This window comes from Sinohyriopsis cumingii, chromosome 11 (assembly GCF_028554795.1).
Source record: "Sinohyriopsis cumingii isolate HCF-2022 chromosome 11, ASM2855479v2, whole genome shotgun sequence".
NCBI classification, from domain to species: Eukaryota; Metazoa; Mollusca; class Bivalvia; order Unionida; family Unionidae; genus Sinohyriopsis; species Sinohyriopsis cumingii.
Genome location: NC_142971.1, coordinates 112918915 through 112936912, shown reverse-complemented (window position 1 = coordinate 112936912; position 17998 = coordinate 112918915). Strand labels below are relative to the sequence as shown.

General features: G+C 36.8%; 1 protein-coding gene across 1 annotated transcript in view; it reads left to right on the top strand.

Annotated features, from left to right (window-relative positions):
- Positions 1-17998, top strand: part of LOC149789433 (transmembrane protein 209-like) — a 67228-nt gene that overhangs the window by 38614 nt on the left and 10616 nt on the right. Inside the window, exons 12-14 of the mRNA XM_089975520.1 lie at positions 887-981; positions 8021-8135; positions 13634-13731. Of these exons, the coding sequence (XP_089831646.1) occupies positions 887-981; positions 8021-8135; positions 13634-13731 (308 nt within the window). The remainder of the gene's footprint in view (positions 1-886; positions 982-8020; positions 8136-13633; positions 13732-17998) is intronic.

Sequence of the window (17998 nt, the reverse complement as noted above, 5' to 3'; positions counted from 1 at the left end):
AGTTGTTAAAGCTATGTTAAAAATCCAAATTACACATACACACCCATTCAATGTACATATCAGCACAGTTAAAATGATCAATACATTGACAAATAAAGCCTGATCATTTGGAAACTGTAATACCAAACCTAAATCCCCAGGACCTTCTGTACTGGTGTTAACCTGAACCCTAGGACCTTTTGCACTGAGGTTACACTGTGTCATTAAAATTTTCTGTTTTGAAAAGGGGAGGGGGCATTAGAGTGCTTACTTTAATTAAGGAGTATACGGTATATTGTTGCAAGCACTGACCTATGTTTTGTATCCATATCCCAAGTTTTTACCTTTGTTATCCTGATTTTTATTCCATCCATGGTGTCAGGGCAAATCAGAATTATTAGTGTTGTTGTAGGGTTTAACGCCATTTTTCAGCACACAATAGGCTATACATTGCAGCCAGTATTAATGGTGAAGGAAGAACGCAGAAAAAACCCGGAAAGAACCACCGACCCACAAGAAGCTACTAGCAAGCTTTCTCACATACCCACATTGGCTGAATCCGAGACTCGAACCCATGCAGACAGAGGTGAGATGGCAGTGATCCGTAACAGAGAGCGCTTTAGACCACTCAGCCACTCGGGGCCCCGAAACAAAGTGTAAGGAAGTCTATTCATAGATACTGTCGAAAGTACTCCCTTATGTAATGGCTAGAGGATGAATTACCTTGTGTGAAAATCTGGAGAAAGTTTGTTTTAAGTCTATAATGTTTTCTACCCTCTTTGTGTATTAGAAGGTATGTTTATTGTATTTCATTATGAATTGAAATGGAGTTACTCAGTTATTTTTCAGAGTAGTAATAATACTGATTAACATTGATAAAAAAAACAGATAAACATTTGAATTTCAGATCTGGGTAAGGATGGTTGTATAAGCGAGTTCAGTTGGGCAAGTGGAGGCAACTATGGGAAACATTGGGGAGAACATCTACCAACTGATGCTGCTGTAAGTCTATGAAATCTTGTTTCCAACTTTGTAAACAAATATTTTTGTTCTCTGTCAAATACATTACCTAATCATATTAACATTAGGAATTTCTTTTGCTACCTTCGGAATCCAGCCTTCAAAGAGTGTATCAAAAAAGAGAAGTAAATAATACAGATTACCCACCTTACCCGCTAGGTGGCTGTGTCCATACTGCAAATAGCCTGTTTTAACTTTTGCTGTATCCAGTCAACAGCCTCAGTTTGTCTGTCGATTTCTCATTTGTTTCTTACCCATAAACAATCCTATTTTTGGTATTACAGTAAGTGATGCAATCATTCTATGTAGTGTATATTGCATTTTGATTTATTTTGGTGAATGTTCAGATGTTTATGAGAATATGTTCAGTCAGTAACTCCATACTCACTGCTGACTCACACCCCAGTACACTGTTTTTGTTCTTATGTTTGTCTTTTAGAATGTATTTTCTCATTTTTCTTATTATCAGTATATACTGAATTACTGTTCCATTTTGCCTTTGTAAATTCAGTCAGTATCTGATTTCACATTTGACTTGCAGACATTTGTTGATTTGAAACATCTGCAGAAATGTGCATTCATAATTTGACATTTGATAGCCATTATATCACCTTGTATTATGCCTGTTGTATTTTGGTCTTTATATATTCAGATAGTCTGCGACAATGTGGCTATTAAATGTAAAGTTTAAGGAAGTCTGTTCATAGATACTGTCAAAAGTACCCCCTTATGTAATGGCTAGAGGATGAATTACCTTGTGTGAAAATCTGGAGAAAGTTTGTTTTAAGTCTATAATGTTTTCTACCCTCCTGCCATTCCTGCACAAAATGCTCACTGTCCAACACCTGCAAGGTGTGTTCATTGTGGATACAAGACGTATGATCCAACATTTTTCAAAAAAGAGCTTGAGGGCAAGGAAGAAAGGGCCTTATCCAAATCTAGTGAACAAGACATTTTAAGTTTACACCCTACCTCTTACTCATTATCTAGTTTGTGTTAGTGCCTCCTCTTCCACCCATTAAATTATCACATAGAGAGGACATATTGCAGATGGACACCAAAAGAGATCTAGAATGATCAGTATCATTCACAAAGTTTTGTCAACAAGAATATCAACAAGCAAGTATGACAAAGTTTCTTCATAGGCAACTCACAGGGTATAACTTCAGCTCACCACTCCTGGCATGATATAGATGATGAAGCCAGGCATATAAGAGTGTTTTATGATTTGCTAGCTGACCTGGCCAGCATTCATTTTTGGTGATTTATTTGCCGCTTTGACTCTCAACTGTCCAGCCACTCAGCCAACTGTTCAGACACATCTGATATGGTATGGATTCAGTTCTCAAGTACTGTTTGCCCGTACCATCAGCAATGATGTATTATCAGACTTGGCTGCCCATTCCAGCCTTTCTGGCTGTCCAACTGATCCATTTCATATGTCAAGTTGTCTACCCAGCCAATTAGGCCATCTGTACTGTCCCAGCCAAGCCAGCCATGTCATACCACCACATTAGTACACAAGCTGTCCGGAATGCCTCCTGACCACCTTTTGTAGCTTTCCTATTGGGAAGATGAACAGTATTGCATGCTGACAATATGACGGCCACTTTGCCTTAAGGTATGACATATTTTAGAGCATACGCACATGAGGATGAAGACCTTCAAGTTGATGAACATTCTGATTTAGAGTCTCTTGATAATTCTGAACTTAATTGGACTGAATTCAGTTTTAATGCTTGCATAGAGGATATATTTCAAATCCACCCTCTTCAGAAGGTTGCCACTGCTGGTTACAAGAATAGCATACAAAGTCAAATCTTCAGTCAGTCAGGATGTAGATAATGTACTTCCATCTGTTTGAGTTTAACCTCAGTCATTGAAGATTGCCAAAATAGTTGGTCACTTATCAGACAAAATCGGTAATTAGGTAATAAAATGGCTTTCTTTTCCATCAGCTTCCAGCTATTATTTATCCGTGTTTATGATACAGATGTTCCTGGCCTTGACAAAGATTTTGTTGCTGTCAGTATGTTTTTCCCTCTGTATTACAAGGTGGACAGGCATATTTTCAATGCCACTTCAAAACTTGTACATATTGAATGTGGTTTCTATTTTCTCACTCATGTACTTGGCCTCTGGTGGTGTACTGCAGTAGTTTTGAATATACCATAATTCATAGTATACTGCAATTATACTAGGGACCAATTTATTTTTCTGTGGCAGGTCCCTGGATTGTTTTTTATTTTCGACATTTTCAGCTCTCAAATAGCTGGAAAAATATCCTGCTCTGATTCAGAGAAACTTAACTCCATATTATATCCATTATCTCCAATTTGGAGGAAAATAATTATCATCATATTAAATTAAAATAAAAGCATCTTGAAAGAAAATTGCAGCCACAACCCCCATCATTTGTCACGTTTTTGGCTTGCTGACCAACTTTGATGTATTCCAGCTTCTTTCGCTGACCCTGTTCCAAAAGTATGCAGTCTCTCGTGGGTTTTGACAAGGCTCAACTCCACTCTTAAGGTTTGAACCTTTGTCCACTTCCCCTGAAGCAGTTATTGTACAAAATGCACTTCCTGATAGCTTTGGTGTCAAGAGTAAACATGCTTCATGCTTTCATTAAGATCCAAACTACAAACAGTATCATTCAGATGGTTCAGTACTTTTAATGACAGAGATAGGTTTCATCACTATAAAGTTGCTTCTGTCAACTGGCAACCAGAAACTAATTTTACAATCCCACTTGTTGATAGATCCTTTGAGAGAGGCAAGGTTTCAGGACCTGGTACATGCTCTCCAAATCTGTTTGAAGCACACATAGTCTACCCGGTCCAGATACATGAGGCTTTTGCTCCCAAAATAAAACGAGGATAAAGGATGTAGCCCCACAAGAATTATCATCCAAGCTAAAGGGAGGCATCCAGTCAGCATGCTCTGATCTATTACAGAAACAGGTATGTCTGATAAAGATTTTGGCTCATGAAATACAAGCTATTTCTTTTAGTCCTGGCTTCCAGAACTTAATTAAAGACAAATAATCAGTTGGTTCGTATGCCCAGTCCACTTTTCCACTTTCTATTTGCATGACATGGCCTCACGTTTAGATGGAGTTAAATCTCATTGGTCCTTTGGTTGCTGCTAAGTAAGCAGTCAGCAGATCAAGTCACTCCTGACACAACCTCACCATTGGGTAGAATCAGTCAACTTTCATTGGATTCGTCCAAGAAAAACATTGTTATTATTTTTCAAGTGCAGAGCAGTAATTGCTTAAACATATATATATATATATATATATATATATATATATATATATATATATATATATATATATATATATATACACACACATTTATATTCGGTTTTGTCAAATATAGTTAGGAGAGTTTTACACTTACAAGTAAAGACTCCACAGGGTACTTGTAGGTAGGGGTTTGGATGCTCAGCATTTCCTCCTGTGACCGCTCCGGTGACCTAGTGGTTAGAGCATCCACCTCTGATGCGGGAGGTGGTGGGTTCTAACCCCAGTCAAGTCATACCAAAGACTAACAGAAATGGTACTAACAGCTGCCTCACTTGGCGCTCAACATTAAGAGGTTAGTGTTAGGACTGGTCGGCCCAGTGTCAGGATAATGTGACTGGGTGGGACATCATGCTACATGTCTGTGGCATGATGCCCCAGTACAGGACATCACTATAAACGGCCACATTGCAGACATCATAGCGATATGACTGAAAAATTGTTACAGCTATGTTAAAAATCCAAATCACATCACATTACATCCACGGACGTATTCTGCTATTAAATGTTAATATGATTGGGTAATGTATTTGAGGGAGAAAAGAAATGTTATAGTAAATTGTTTCTTTAAAAGTACATACCCAATCATATTACTATGAATCCCTCACACCCTTTCCCACAGCTAAAGTTAAAACTGCTTATATCTGGTATATGAAGCATCACCTAGTGGGGTATTGAGTAGCAGTCTGTAAGAGTTACTTCCCTTGGTCTATACAAAGTCTTTGGGATGGCTGGATTCTGGAGGTAGCAGAAGTAATTCATAACATTAATGCGATTACTTAAGTAATTTTGGAAAAACAATTTAGTGCACAATTTCTTTTTTATTTGAAGACATAAAATCTTAATACGGTAGTCCCCCTCTTGAACGGCCCCCCTGACCAGCGGCCACCTGCCACCCGCTCCTTATGGCCATAATCCGTTGGCAACGACGAGTTTGTGTTCAAAAGTACCCCTCACGAAAGGCCACCCGGCTAACGCAACCAGCAGCCAGCATATTAGTGCAATAAAATCTACCACTCACAAGCAGCTGCATTTTATTTTGATATGTATCCACAGCCAGTATCATAACGTGTGTTAAGTAATCCGATTTCTGTTTCCTGATGTCAGGTTTCCGTTACTGAAAGAAATGTTGACTAAAGTACATGCACCACTAAAGTTAATATTATATCATTTACGCCTCACGAAAAGCCACATTTATTCCATAAAGCCGAGAAAGCCTCAAATTTTAATCCATATAAAAAGGTAAGTACATGCAATCCAATTAGCCTTACTGCTGTGTTATCATAAGATGTCCGGTTTAGTCACTTCGATAATTGTTAAGATTGCAATTATTGAACAGTCGTAACAGCTGAGAAGTGGCAGCATCGATGTACAATACACAGGTCAGCTGGAAAATGGTTTGATAGCCTTTATGGCTTCCCTTAGTAAGATGTTCAGCTTGTTCACTTTGATAATTAGTGGCTATTACTACTGACAATAACTGTCAAAATTACAAATCCTAACGGTCATGAGGTCAAATCTGCGTGATGCTAAATGGTACACATCGAAACCGTTTTGGCTTCACTCACTTAGTGTAAAGAAATGTATTTAAAAAAATAGGGTACCAGACTGCGACTAATGAATCACGTGACAAGATCACTTCCTTTAAAAACATGGCAGTTTGTTTATGTGCATAAAAAATTGTTTTATCAGTATTGTAGTTATTTATTTGGAGGAATCTGTATCAGAATCCAATGGAGGATGGAGTAAAATTAAAACTTTGCCTTTCAGAACCAGTGAGCAAAGTTTCTGACTATATGTGGTATTCTGGACGAAAATGAAGCCAAATATCATGGACTAATTCAGTATTAAAATTAACCCAAATACCATATACAAGGGCCAAAAGTTCATCTGGGTTTTAAATGATTCTAGTAAAATTGCTGGTGATCATTTGATTAAAAGTCATGGACTGTTTTTATATTCTAGGTCAGCTGGCTATGTAATACATCAACTCTACTACTGTTAGCATATTTATACTCCTTAACATGTGTGCCCAATGGAAGAAGTGTGTTTTATTACTGAATTGTCTTGCTAAAATTTGTTGTAGATATTGATAAAAAATGTCACAGTATTTTTCACCCTGCACTGTAACATGTGATGTACCCACAGAGTCCCTACACTATAACATGTGATGTACCCACAGGGTCCCTACACTATAACATGTATGTACCCACAGGGTGGCTACACTATAACATGTGATGTACCCACAGGGTCCATACACTGTAACATGTGATGTACCCACAGGGTCTCTACACTATAACATGTGATGTACCCACAGGGTCGCTACACTATAATATGTGATGTACCCACAGGGTCCCTACACTATAACATGCAATGCACCCACAGGACTGCTGCAGTGGCCTAGTGGTTAGAGCATCCACCTCGGATGTGAGAGGTTGTGGGTTCGATCCCTGGTTGAGTCATACCAAAGACATACAAAAATGGTATTAGCAGTTACCTCGCTTGGCGCTCAGCATTAAGAGGTTAGTGTTAGGACTGGTCAGCCTGGTGTCATGATAAAGTGACAGGATGGGATATGCTACATGTCTGTGGCATGATGACCCAGTGCTAGACATCACTATAAACTGACACTGCAGACATTGTAGCGATATGACTGAAAAGATGTTAGAGCTTTGTTAAAAATCCAAATCACACACAGGCAATGCACCGACAGGGTCCCTACACTGTAAGTTGTGATGCTTCCACTGGGTTCTTAAACTGTAACATGTAATGCATCCCACAGGGTCCCTATTCTGTAACATGTGATGAACACACAGGCTTCCTACACCTTAACATATGATGCACACACATCGTCCCTACACTGTAATGTGATGTACCACACAGCATCCTACACCGTAATGTGATGCACACACAGGGTCTCTACACCATAACATGTGATGCACACACATGGTTACTACACCGTAACATGTGATTCACCCCTCAACTTGTGATTTAAAAAAAATAACACATTGACATAAAGAACATGCAGTCAGGACAGTAGGTCTCATTCTCCAAATATAAACTGAGTGAGCATCCTTTTTTTTTTCAGGATGATTTCCATTACATATCTTTTATTTAACAATTAAAAAAATCTTATGTAAAATTTGCAGAACAGTCACAGGATGAATCAGTTCAGTGTTTATTGAATTCATTTGTAATATCTCTCAAAATCTTGTCATGATATTTCATGACAATTCTCAATAAGTGAGGTTCATCTTGGTGGCTGATCTTACTAGGCAGGCTTGATTGTGGTACATTTTCCACACTACTTTCTGCTGTATAATTTTTCAAAATAGAATTGTAGAGTCAGACATTCTTAACCATAAAAAATTTCACAGTTATTATAACCCTCTCATTTTAAATCCAGTCAGTTGGTTTGTCTCAGTTTATACTTCCACAGACTTTTGGACCATTGTTTACTGCTATCTTACAAGCCTTTTTTTTACAGATCAGTCACACTGCAAGCAGACACAGAATATTTACAGTATCACCCAGTTGGATCCTTAGAAATACCATGAGCATCTTCTTGAAACTAAGCATTATAATCTGAAACAAGTGTTAAAGTAACAATGTCAGTTTTGTGTATGTTAACCATTATGTTATTATTTGCAAATACTAATGATATAGTATTGTAGATGGCAAAGTGTCAGAAAATATAAATTTTGATATTTTCAGCTTGTGATGCATTTGTTTTGTACATATCTGGACTCCAGGCTACCAGCCCAGCCCAAATATCCTGATGGTAAAACTTTTACCAACCAGTACTTTATGAAGACACCAGACAAACCAAGTAAGACATAAGGCATATGCTCAGGTTCCTGGAAATAATATAATTAAAAATATGTTTAAGATGCATGGCTGACCATATATTCGGAAACAAGTTTTAGCCTGGGACAAACTGGAGTCACATACCTGGAATAACATGTTTGCAGAAATGAATATAGATACATGTGTGACCTGTCAAGAAACTTATGAAATCACAGGGTTCCTCATGTTTTCTGGATATTACATTCAGGGTCTCACAGTTTACCTACTTGACATTTAATATATATTGATTTTGCTGTGAATGTCACCACCTATTTTTGTGTGTACTGTGAATTCATCTTGAAATATAATACCTATTATATGTTAGTAACTCCAGCCCTTTAAAGCTAAATATACATTCACTGAATCTCATTGACTTACTTTAGCAAAAGAAGCACTCAAAGTTTGTCTGGGTGCCAGGATTAAAGTCAGATTAGGGTGGTGCCCCTTGGATGGAGGGATTATTGCCAAAATACCATCTTCTCATCAGTTGATACTTCTGCTTGCACTGTAAACATGTTCTTTCCTGAGGCCTTGCAAATAATGAATTGTACTTTTTCATCTACTGAGATATTCATGGGTGTTTTCTCAGTTGAACTTGTCCATGGGGAAGTTATATTGGTCTATTTTTCTGTATATTTCTTGCTTTATCCTCATCGTTGACAAATATATTACACTTCAGTGGTCTAACTTTATCATCAGTAAATTTATCTGACCTGATCTTAATTACCTGTCTTATGGTTTATAGTGCTTTCAGTTCAGCTCTTTACTCAACCCTCTTTTATTCATTCGGTGTACATCACATGTATGGTCTAAAAATGATTCCTATACAATCTGTACAGGTAATGATTGTTGTCAATAAATCTGAACTGTTTTTATCCCACACACATTTTAATTCTGTCCATTGTGTTGACACCTCTAAATAGAGTTGTTGTTGTTGGGCTTAATGCCATTTTTCAGCACACGATAGACTATACATGGCGGCCAGTATTAATGGTGGAGGAAGAACCCGGGAAATCCCCGGAAAGAACCACCGACCCTCAAGAAGCTACTGGCAAGCTTTCTCACATACCCACATTGGCCAAATCCGAGACTCGAACCCACGCAAACAGGTGAGATGGCAGTGATCCGTAACGGAGAGCGCTTTAGACCACTCGACCATTCGGGGCCCCTCTGAACAGAGAATAACACTGGCAAACACATGTGAAATCAGACAAGAACCTGCCAACCCTACCGAGACCTTCTCAATATGGCAGTGAACATTTTTCTACAAGTTCAACCAATTTTCATTAAGGTCCAACAAAATATCATTTACTGCTACTGCTGACTTAGAAAAATGTATTAAAAAATTCGTAAGTGTGATTTGACACTAATGCTGTGAAGGCAAATGTTATGTTCAATTAACTGATTTGTAAAGTATACTTAGACCTCCATTACAGTTTCAGAAACTGTAGTTCTGTTTTATAGTTCATTCTATGCTAATTTTTAAAACTTTTTCTGATACTGTCCATTTCATCTACTAAGTATTTTTGTTTCGTGGACATCATTTCTGGAAAATGCTATGGCCAACAGCATGATCATGCAGGCATCTGACACATTCCTGTGAAGTCAGACTGGATCTCTAACAAACTCCATTGAACCTAATATGAAACCAGGACCTGGGATCAAACATGGAACACAATCATCATATTTTTGTAAATTTTGCTCTTATTTTCCTTAAGTCCATAATTTAAGAGTCATTGCAGCAAGACTTATGGTAAAATCATAAGGGTTGGCGGGTCTGCAGACAGGCAATTAATTGAACTTACTGGAAGCATGCTGATTTTCAAGACTTGCAAAACCAGTTTACTTATGCCTTTACACTAGATGAGTGACTCCAAAGAGTATTATCACATATGATTTCTATTTTGTGATGAAGAATTCACACTTTATTTGTCAGGACTTCATTGTATGATGTACATATCACTGCCAGTTTAATTCCTAATATAATTATGTGCCATAAGGTGACAGTCTATAGTATTTAAATTTATATCAGTCCTTGGTCTGGTGTGCCTGTTAAGTAATTGTCTATATTATTTGCTATAAATTTGTTATTGTTATTATTGTAGACATTTATTTGTCATTTGTACCTTTTCCCAGTAAGGTCACACAGTGCTTGACTTGTTTCACCATTACATGCCATTGTTGTGCTCTCATGCTGGAATAGGTCTACTCAGCAGTGCATCAAGTGCCAGCACTGTTTTCTAAAGAGGCCCATCTGGATTGGTGATGGATATACCAAGACATCCTGTATTACTGGCACCAGCATCAAAGAATGAATGGCCTCTGACCATTACCTGCCTCCCAATACTGTTCCAGGACCATCAACAAATTCACTTGGTGAATGTCTCAAGAGAACAGTGTCACAGCTTGGCAGGAACTAGACTGGGGATGTCTAGTTCACTGTCCTTCTCAGCTTGCTTGTGAAATGTCATTGCAGTAGGAGTTATGCTCAACTTATTATCTGTGACTATATTCAGCAATCTAAACATAGTCTAGTCACCTTTTAAATAAACCTTCTGGTCATGCTTGGGAGTCAGTGTCATGGATGATGCCTGTTCTGAACAGAGCAACACAGCACATACTTAACAATTACCTAGTGGCATCATTGAACTTATAGCTTGTAGAAAGAGATGCCTTTCTCTCTACATCTGCCTTCCTTGAGGAAAACCATAAATTTGCCCTTAGATCACAGCCAGTATTGTCAACTTGCTCTTCAGTGGTCATGTTTAGGAAGGATGGGAACAGACTGCTAAAGGGAAAACCTAATACAGACACAGTGTCCTAGAGCTATGCCCACATTTCAGAGATAAGACCAGAGAAAAATGAATGACCCACTAGGGCATGCTAAAAGGAGAAACAGTCCTACAAACCCTTTTCTCAGACGATACATTTTTGAGAAAAAAAGTAGCAAAACAATAACTCACCAGAATTTTACTCCAGACTGTTTTTGGTGCCAAAGGTCATTAGCACACACACTTTGGTCAATCATTGATCTAGGCTTCCACAACCTTTTCACTTGATAATCATGGTTCAAAATGAAGATATGGAGACTAGTTCTCAGTGCCATTATGGAAGGAGATTTCATAATTAGTATAGATCCTAAAGGATGCATAACACCACATACCAATGCACAAGTCTTCCTGAAAATTCCTGCAGTTTGCATTCACTTATATGGAATACCAATTCACACCATTCTCTTTTGACTTAGCATTGCTCCCTGGGTCTTCAGTAAAATTATAGAGACAGAGAAACATAACTAACTTTTCTTCACACTAGCTAATTCAGGCGAGTAACAATTTAGACTTGCATACCGAAATTAAGTTTTACACAGCCATAAATAGGTGTCTTATATAATACTTGCCAGTATTAATACAGGCACACCTTACCAAGTTCTTGTAGCTGTTGATTCCATGGAGAAGTGTGCAGGTCCACTACATTAGTAACTGGTGAATGCCAGGATCTGGTACCAGTTCCTCTTTCTAAGGGTAGACCGCTCTACTCCAACTTCAGTCTTGGTAGGCAGATGATTATCACTTCTGTTGTGAAAGCAAGCCAAAAAGAGTAATGTCTTTTCTAGCTTGTAAAGGCTGGATTTGAAATGTAATTGATGTATTCCTTATGTACTGTGATCATGTTAGCAAAAAGAAACATACTTTGCTCTCAAAGTTGGTTTTCACAGAAATAAGTTTTCCTTGTTTTGCAAGAAATAGCATTTTTTTTTTATGTACCTAAATTTTAAAATGAGGGAGAATTTTGTTGTGCCTATGGAAAAATTATTGATTATTGGATCTTTACATATGTGGCAGCCAAAGAAAACTAGTATCCAGTGATAAATTAGAGCAACTGCAATGACAAATCATAACAAACCCCTATGCTTGTTTACATTTCTAATGCATATTGCAAAATCCTCTCCCAACTCCAGTGTCACCAGCTAGTGACAGGGGTGATGGGTAGGGGTGATATCGTACTGCATCTCATGAGTTCATCTCATATATGGTGTGTTTTCCTGCTTAGACTGCATATACAATGAAGTTTGGTTAGAAAGTATTTTAAAATGTCCTTGTTAATTAAAATATTCCCCATTTCACATTTGATCCCTTCCCAGAAACCCCAGGAACAGAAGCCAAAGATGACATCCTCTCACATGTGGTTACTAAATAGTCAGCATGACTACAAAGTTTTGTGTATTTCACCCAGTGGTTTAGGAGGAGGTTTGGGAACAGATTGATGGACAGATGGATGGAGGGTATTACAATTAAAAAGGCATTCAGATAATAATAAATTCATATAACTAACACAAATTTTCTTTAGGAAAATGATCTCATATGTTGATTTTTTTGTTTTACAGAAGAAAGAAAAATTCAGCTTTTGAATGTCAGATAGATAAGTTTCCCAATAATTTAAGTACTTATGTATCTGTTATTTCCTAACTTCATATTTATCTTTCCGTTGTTAACATAGGTCATAGCTGAAAATAAGGGCCATTCATGAAAGTTAATTATGTTGTTCAGGATGTTGTTGTTGTTGTTGTTCTAGGGTTTAACGGCATTTTCAGCACATGATAGTCTATACATGACGGCCAGTATAACTGGTGGAGGAAGAACCCTGGAAGACCCAGGGGAGAACCACCAACCCAAGAGAAGCTACTGGCACGCTTTCCCACGTACCCACGCTAGCCGAGCCCTGGACTCGAACCCACGCAGACAGTGGTGAGATGGCATTGATCTAGAACGGTGACCGCTTTAGACCACTCAGCCACTCGAGGCCCCTGAGGATATGCTGTTTTACTAATATGTACATAAAATGTTCATTTATGTTTAACATACATTTTTTTTATTCCGTTAATCAGCTGAAAGTTTAATATTATTATTGATAGTTTTTCACTGCTTATCTACAGAAAATGATATTAGCAGAATAATATCCTGGTATTCTGCTGAATATTTACTTAACAAATTTCTTACTATGTTATTTCCATGTGGGAAATCATTTTTTATTATATCTCCATAGAGGAAACCATTTCTTATTATGATATCCCCATGGAATAAACCATTTCCTATAATGATATCTCCATGGAGGAAACCATTTCTAATTATTATATCTCCATGGAGGAAACAGTTTCTTATTAGGATATCTCCATGAAGGAATCCTTTCCTTTTAATGATATCTGGAGGACAAGGTAATAGCTTCAGTTGATATTTTATTTTGAAAAGTTGAAGAGTGTCTGAAACACATCTTGAACTTTTAAGTTCACAAAAATTGGAATCATTGTGTAATGACTCCACTTAGCTGCCATTTGATCTCTCAAAGCATGTGCACATACAGTGTTTGCTATTTCATACTGACATATATCTGTTTGCTTGAAAGGGACCTTCTTAAAGATTTTTAGTTAAATATGTGAGTTTATTTTATTACTATACTAATGACAACTATTGTATGTTTCAGATTTAGAGAAGAAAGACAACTTTCTTATATACCAGTCAGCAATTAATTCACCCCATTTTCAAGTCATCATAAAGAATAATGTATTCAGTTTACCAAAGGTAAGAATTCTTTTTCTAGAAATAATTGTAGCAAATATTGCACAATAATATTTAACAAATATTGTACGAAAACCAAGATAGTACTTTTAAAGGTGTAATAGTCTACTGGTAATTTTGCAATACAATGTGCCTGATATGTTATATTGTGATTTAAATATAGTAGTATTAATGTATTATTGTTTTGTTTTCTCCCCACTAGATTCAAGCATTCATGACTGGTTTTGAGTGCACCACTGTCTTCCTTTTGTCTTAGTGTCATATTCGCCATAGCAGCTACTAAAAATGAAACTTGTTAAATTGCTCGATTTGGAATACTTTTTACTCAGAAGGGGATTGGGGAGCAGTAAACATGACAAAACATTTGCTTTTTTAACATGTCGACCTGAATTCATATATGCAGGTAATGTAGCAAATCTGACAACACATTTAATGTATCACCAAAGGTCACAACTGCCACATTCATGCCAACCATTATGCTTTTGGCATAATCATTATACATTTTTCAGTGTTTCCCTTTACATTGGAGAAAATTGATGCACACATTTTGTTGCCGTGCATTTTTTTGATGCAAGGGATTCGCATAATGCGATTAGGATTTATTTAATACCTAATACGTTGGACGAAGGGTGGCATGGCATCATGTATACTTCGAGCATAGGCATTGACTAGTTCCCCGCTTTGTCTACTCCCTTTGTTGGGCTCCTCTATTCGTATAGCGGAGTGGAACGCAGGGAACATACAAAATATGGAACCAGACTAACATAGGCAATGTTATAACGGAGTAGCTTCCCCTAATCTCGCGAGCTCTCACGCAATTTCCATTGAGCTCAACAAGATGTCATCTTGATGTTTAACCTCAATGCTTGTTGCACTAGAAAGTGATCTTCAGATTAAAACGACATGCACTAAAAATCATTAGCAAAGAAAGTGAAAGAAGCAGAACACAAAAGAGTAACTGTGGATCTAACTTTAATGAAAAATGGAGAAAATAATTCCCTTGACTGGAATACGGCACATCCATTAGGCTTACTGGTGTGACTTCTGATAGCGTGATTGCAAAGACTGTGAAAGTGAATAATCCTTTCGTGACAGGGTTTAAGAATTTTAAAAAATCTGCCTTCGTTCACCACAAGATATCTGGAGAACACATTATAACCCAAGACATTCTTTCACAACAAAGAAATCAGTAAACTTGCTGAGACAAATGCGTTTATTTGGACTACACAGTCGGGGGTCATTGCAGATTTTGCTGGTTTTTAACTTTGCTGCAGTAAAAGAAAGACCTTAAAGTTCAAGTGTAACTTATTAGAAACAAGATGAATCATTAGCCTCCTTGAATTTTGGATAAATCTGTTCTAGGACAAAGTACAATGAAACCGATGATAGTACACATTTTATGACAGGCAGTAAATTGAATGCCATTGGTTAAAAAGATCTATTAGGCTGTTTGTATTGGCTTGTATGTAATATGTTGGTCTATAATATTGCTTCAGAAAGATTATAAGGACACTGTTAAAAGTACGATTTTAAAAGAAAAATGATCTAATAAAATTATTCCTTGAATGGACAATGCATTTGTTTGTTAATTGTGCCTGTTGGTTTATTTGTATGTTTAGAGAGAGAGAGAGACAGTATGTTGTGCAAATTGCAATATCCTATTTCAAGCTGAAAAAGTACAAGTCGGATGAATATTTGTCAGTATATTTTTGACCCCCACATTTTTAATTCGATCCCCAGTTCTGACACCAAGGTTTTTTGTTTACCCTCAGTTTTACACCCCTGGGGGATACACTGCTTTTTTCACAGAATTACATCTTCCACTTGCCTGTATATGAATTTATGGTACATTATAAAGTAAAGTAAAAAAAAGTCATGTTTGTAATTTATCTTCTCATTTCTTTAATTCCACTCATAAAAATTTGAAAATATTCAAAAATGAAAGACTGCTGCATAAGTATAGTGTAAGAGCATTTTTTTTGGTTCTAGTCCACATGCACTATGCCCATTTTTTCCAAGTATTTTGACCCGCAGATCCAGGTTAGTAGAAAATATAAATGTACATTTTTCGTACATTGTACTGTAATTGCGGCATGTAATGTTATAGCCTTAGTGAAGTAGGGGTTTGAATATTAGTACTAGTAATATATAGATTATGCTTTTTATGCTCAGGTTATGCTCTTTTGCCACTTATATTAGCAAAATTATGCTTATAGATTGAGAGGTTGGCATGTATTGTACCATGGCCATTTCCATTAGTCATGGCTTAAGTCAATAAACATAATTCAGTTGACTATGCTGCACTACACTGGTCTTTTGTTGTTGTTGTTGTTGTTGTGGGGTTTAACGCCATTTTTCAGCACACGATAGGCTATACATGGTGGCCAGTATTAATGGTGGAGGAAGAACCCGGGAAAACCCCGGAAAGAACCACCGACCCTCGAGAAGCTACTGGCAAGCTTTCTCACATACCCACATTGGCTGAATCTTAGACTCGAACTGCCGCAGACAGAGGTGAGATGGCAGTGATCTGTAACGAAGAGCGCTTTAGACCACTCGGCCACTCGGGGCCCCTATACTGGTCTGTCACAGCTAAGAACTGATCAATCATGTATGGGCCATGACTTATGATAAGACACAATTAAAAGCATACACCAATACTCTAGGACAAATGATCATTTTTAAATGAATTATATACAGTAGTAACTTTCAACATCAGAATCTAAAACTATAAAAGGCTGTATTTCATTAAGTTTATTGGTTAAATTCACTGTCATAAGCATCATTGTACCTAATAATTATTCCAGGTTTTAATTCAGTATAATTTTCAATGCATGTCTTTATCCAAGAATTTTATCAGAGCACTTTTGTATTTTGAGAGAAAATAATCACCTGAATTCAATAATTTGAAGAAAATAAAATTGAACCCAAACTGGTCACAACATATACAACTTAAAGTGCAATATGTCAAAGCACAACTGGTAAAATCCTCAGTCCCAAGATAGTATAGTTCTCTTCTTGACCAAAACAACCATTACCTAATGGGAAAAACCCGTCTAGAATGATCTAATGAGCCTTGATTATTTACAACACAATAGCCCACAAAATTCACTTAGGAATTTCCAAAATGCTGACCCTGATCAACATATTTACCGCTTCTTGTTTACCTGAATAATAATTCAGTTACACATAGGGAATAATTAAGCTATTATTAGTTGTTTACCTAAATGAAATAAATATATTAAAAAAAGAAAACAAAAGTAAATCGGGTCAAGCAAAAATGAACTCAGTGTTGGACAGGGTCATGTTCAGCATACAATGTTGCATTACAAAAACATGTAATAAAATATAAAAATTAAAACTAACAGACTAACAATTAAATTAAGTATACATAATATCTAGTTTATCCTAAACGAAAATAGTGCGGGGGTGTACTATCTTAAAAATCTTCATTATTGCTACATCTGAGGAATGTAGTTTGAACTTTTTAAGAGGCTGCTACAATGTGTTTTCATTTGTTGGATGACATTTCTATAATACTATAACATAAACACATGTAAAACATGGACAGATGGTGCATTTCAGTATTACATGCCTCTTTCTTATAATGTTCAAGGATACTAGAAGATGTAAAGTGATTTACTAAATGATTCACTAGGCCTGAACTCAATGTAATTTATTGGGCACAATTTATGTACATATAATCATAATAATCTCCTTAGATCATGCCCACCCCCATTTCTTTTTCTGGTGTAATAATATTGATTGAGATAACTGTGGCATTGAGGGAAAACAAATCTTTCTGCAACAGTGACAGTATGTTCATAGTAGTTTCCAAAAATAACATAATCAGCACACCTGACAAATATGCTTTTTCTGCTCCTTGTTTTCACAATTGCACTTTGCAGCATATTATATTCTCTTGTAAAACTCATTTAACAGCATTAGACAATGAGCAGTAAATGCATCCTGTCTTTTAAGTTGTTCTTTCTGTAATATGGGTTCTTATTACTTAAGTAGTGTGCATCAAGACAATAATTGCCTGAAATATGAGGTGTAACAAATGTGAGGCAAGGGTCACCAGGAATTATAAATTTCCATTTTTGACAAAGGCAGCCAATGCTACACCCAGTCTGAAGAAATATAATTTTTGCCAGACTGTGCAAAATGCATAGTCTGATCATACCTTGTGTACTCCCATTTGGTATATTGAAATGTCTCTGTTCTTTAGATCAAAAAAGTGAAGGTCATTGGCTGGAAGGTGCTTATT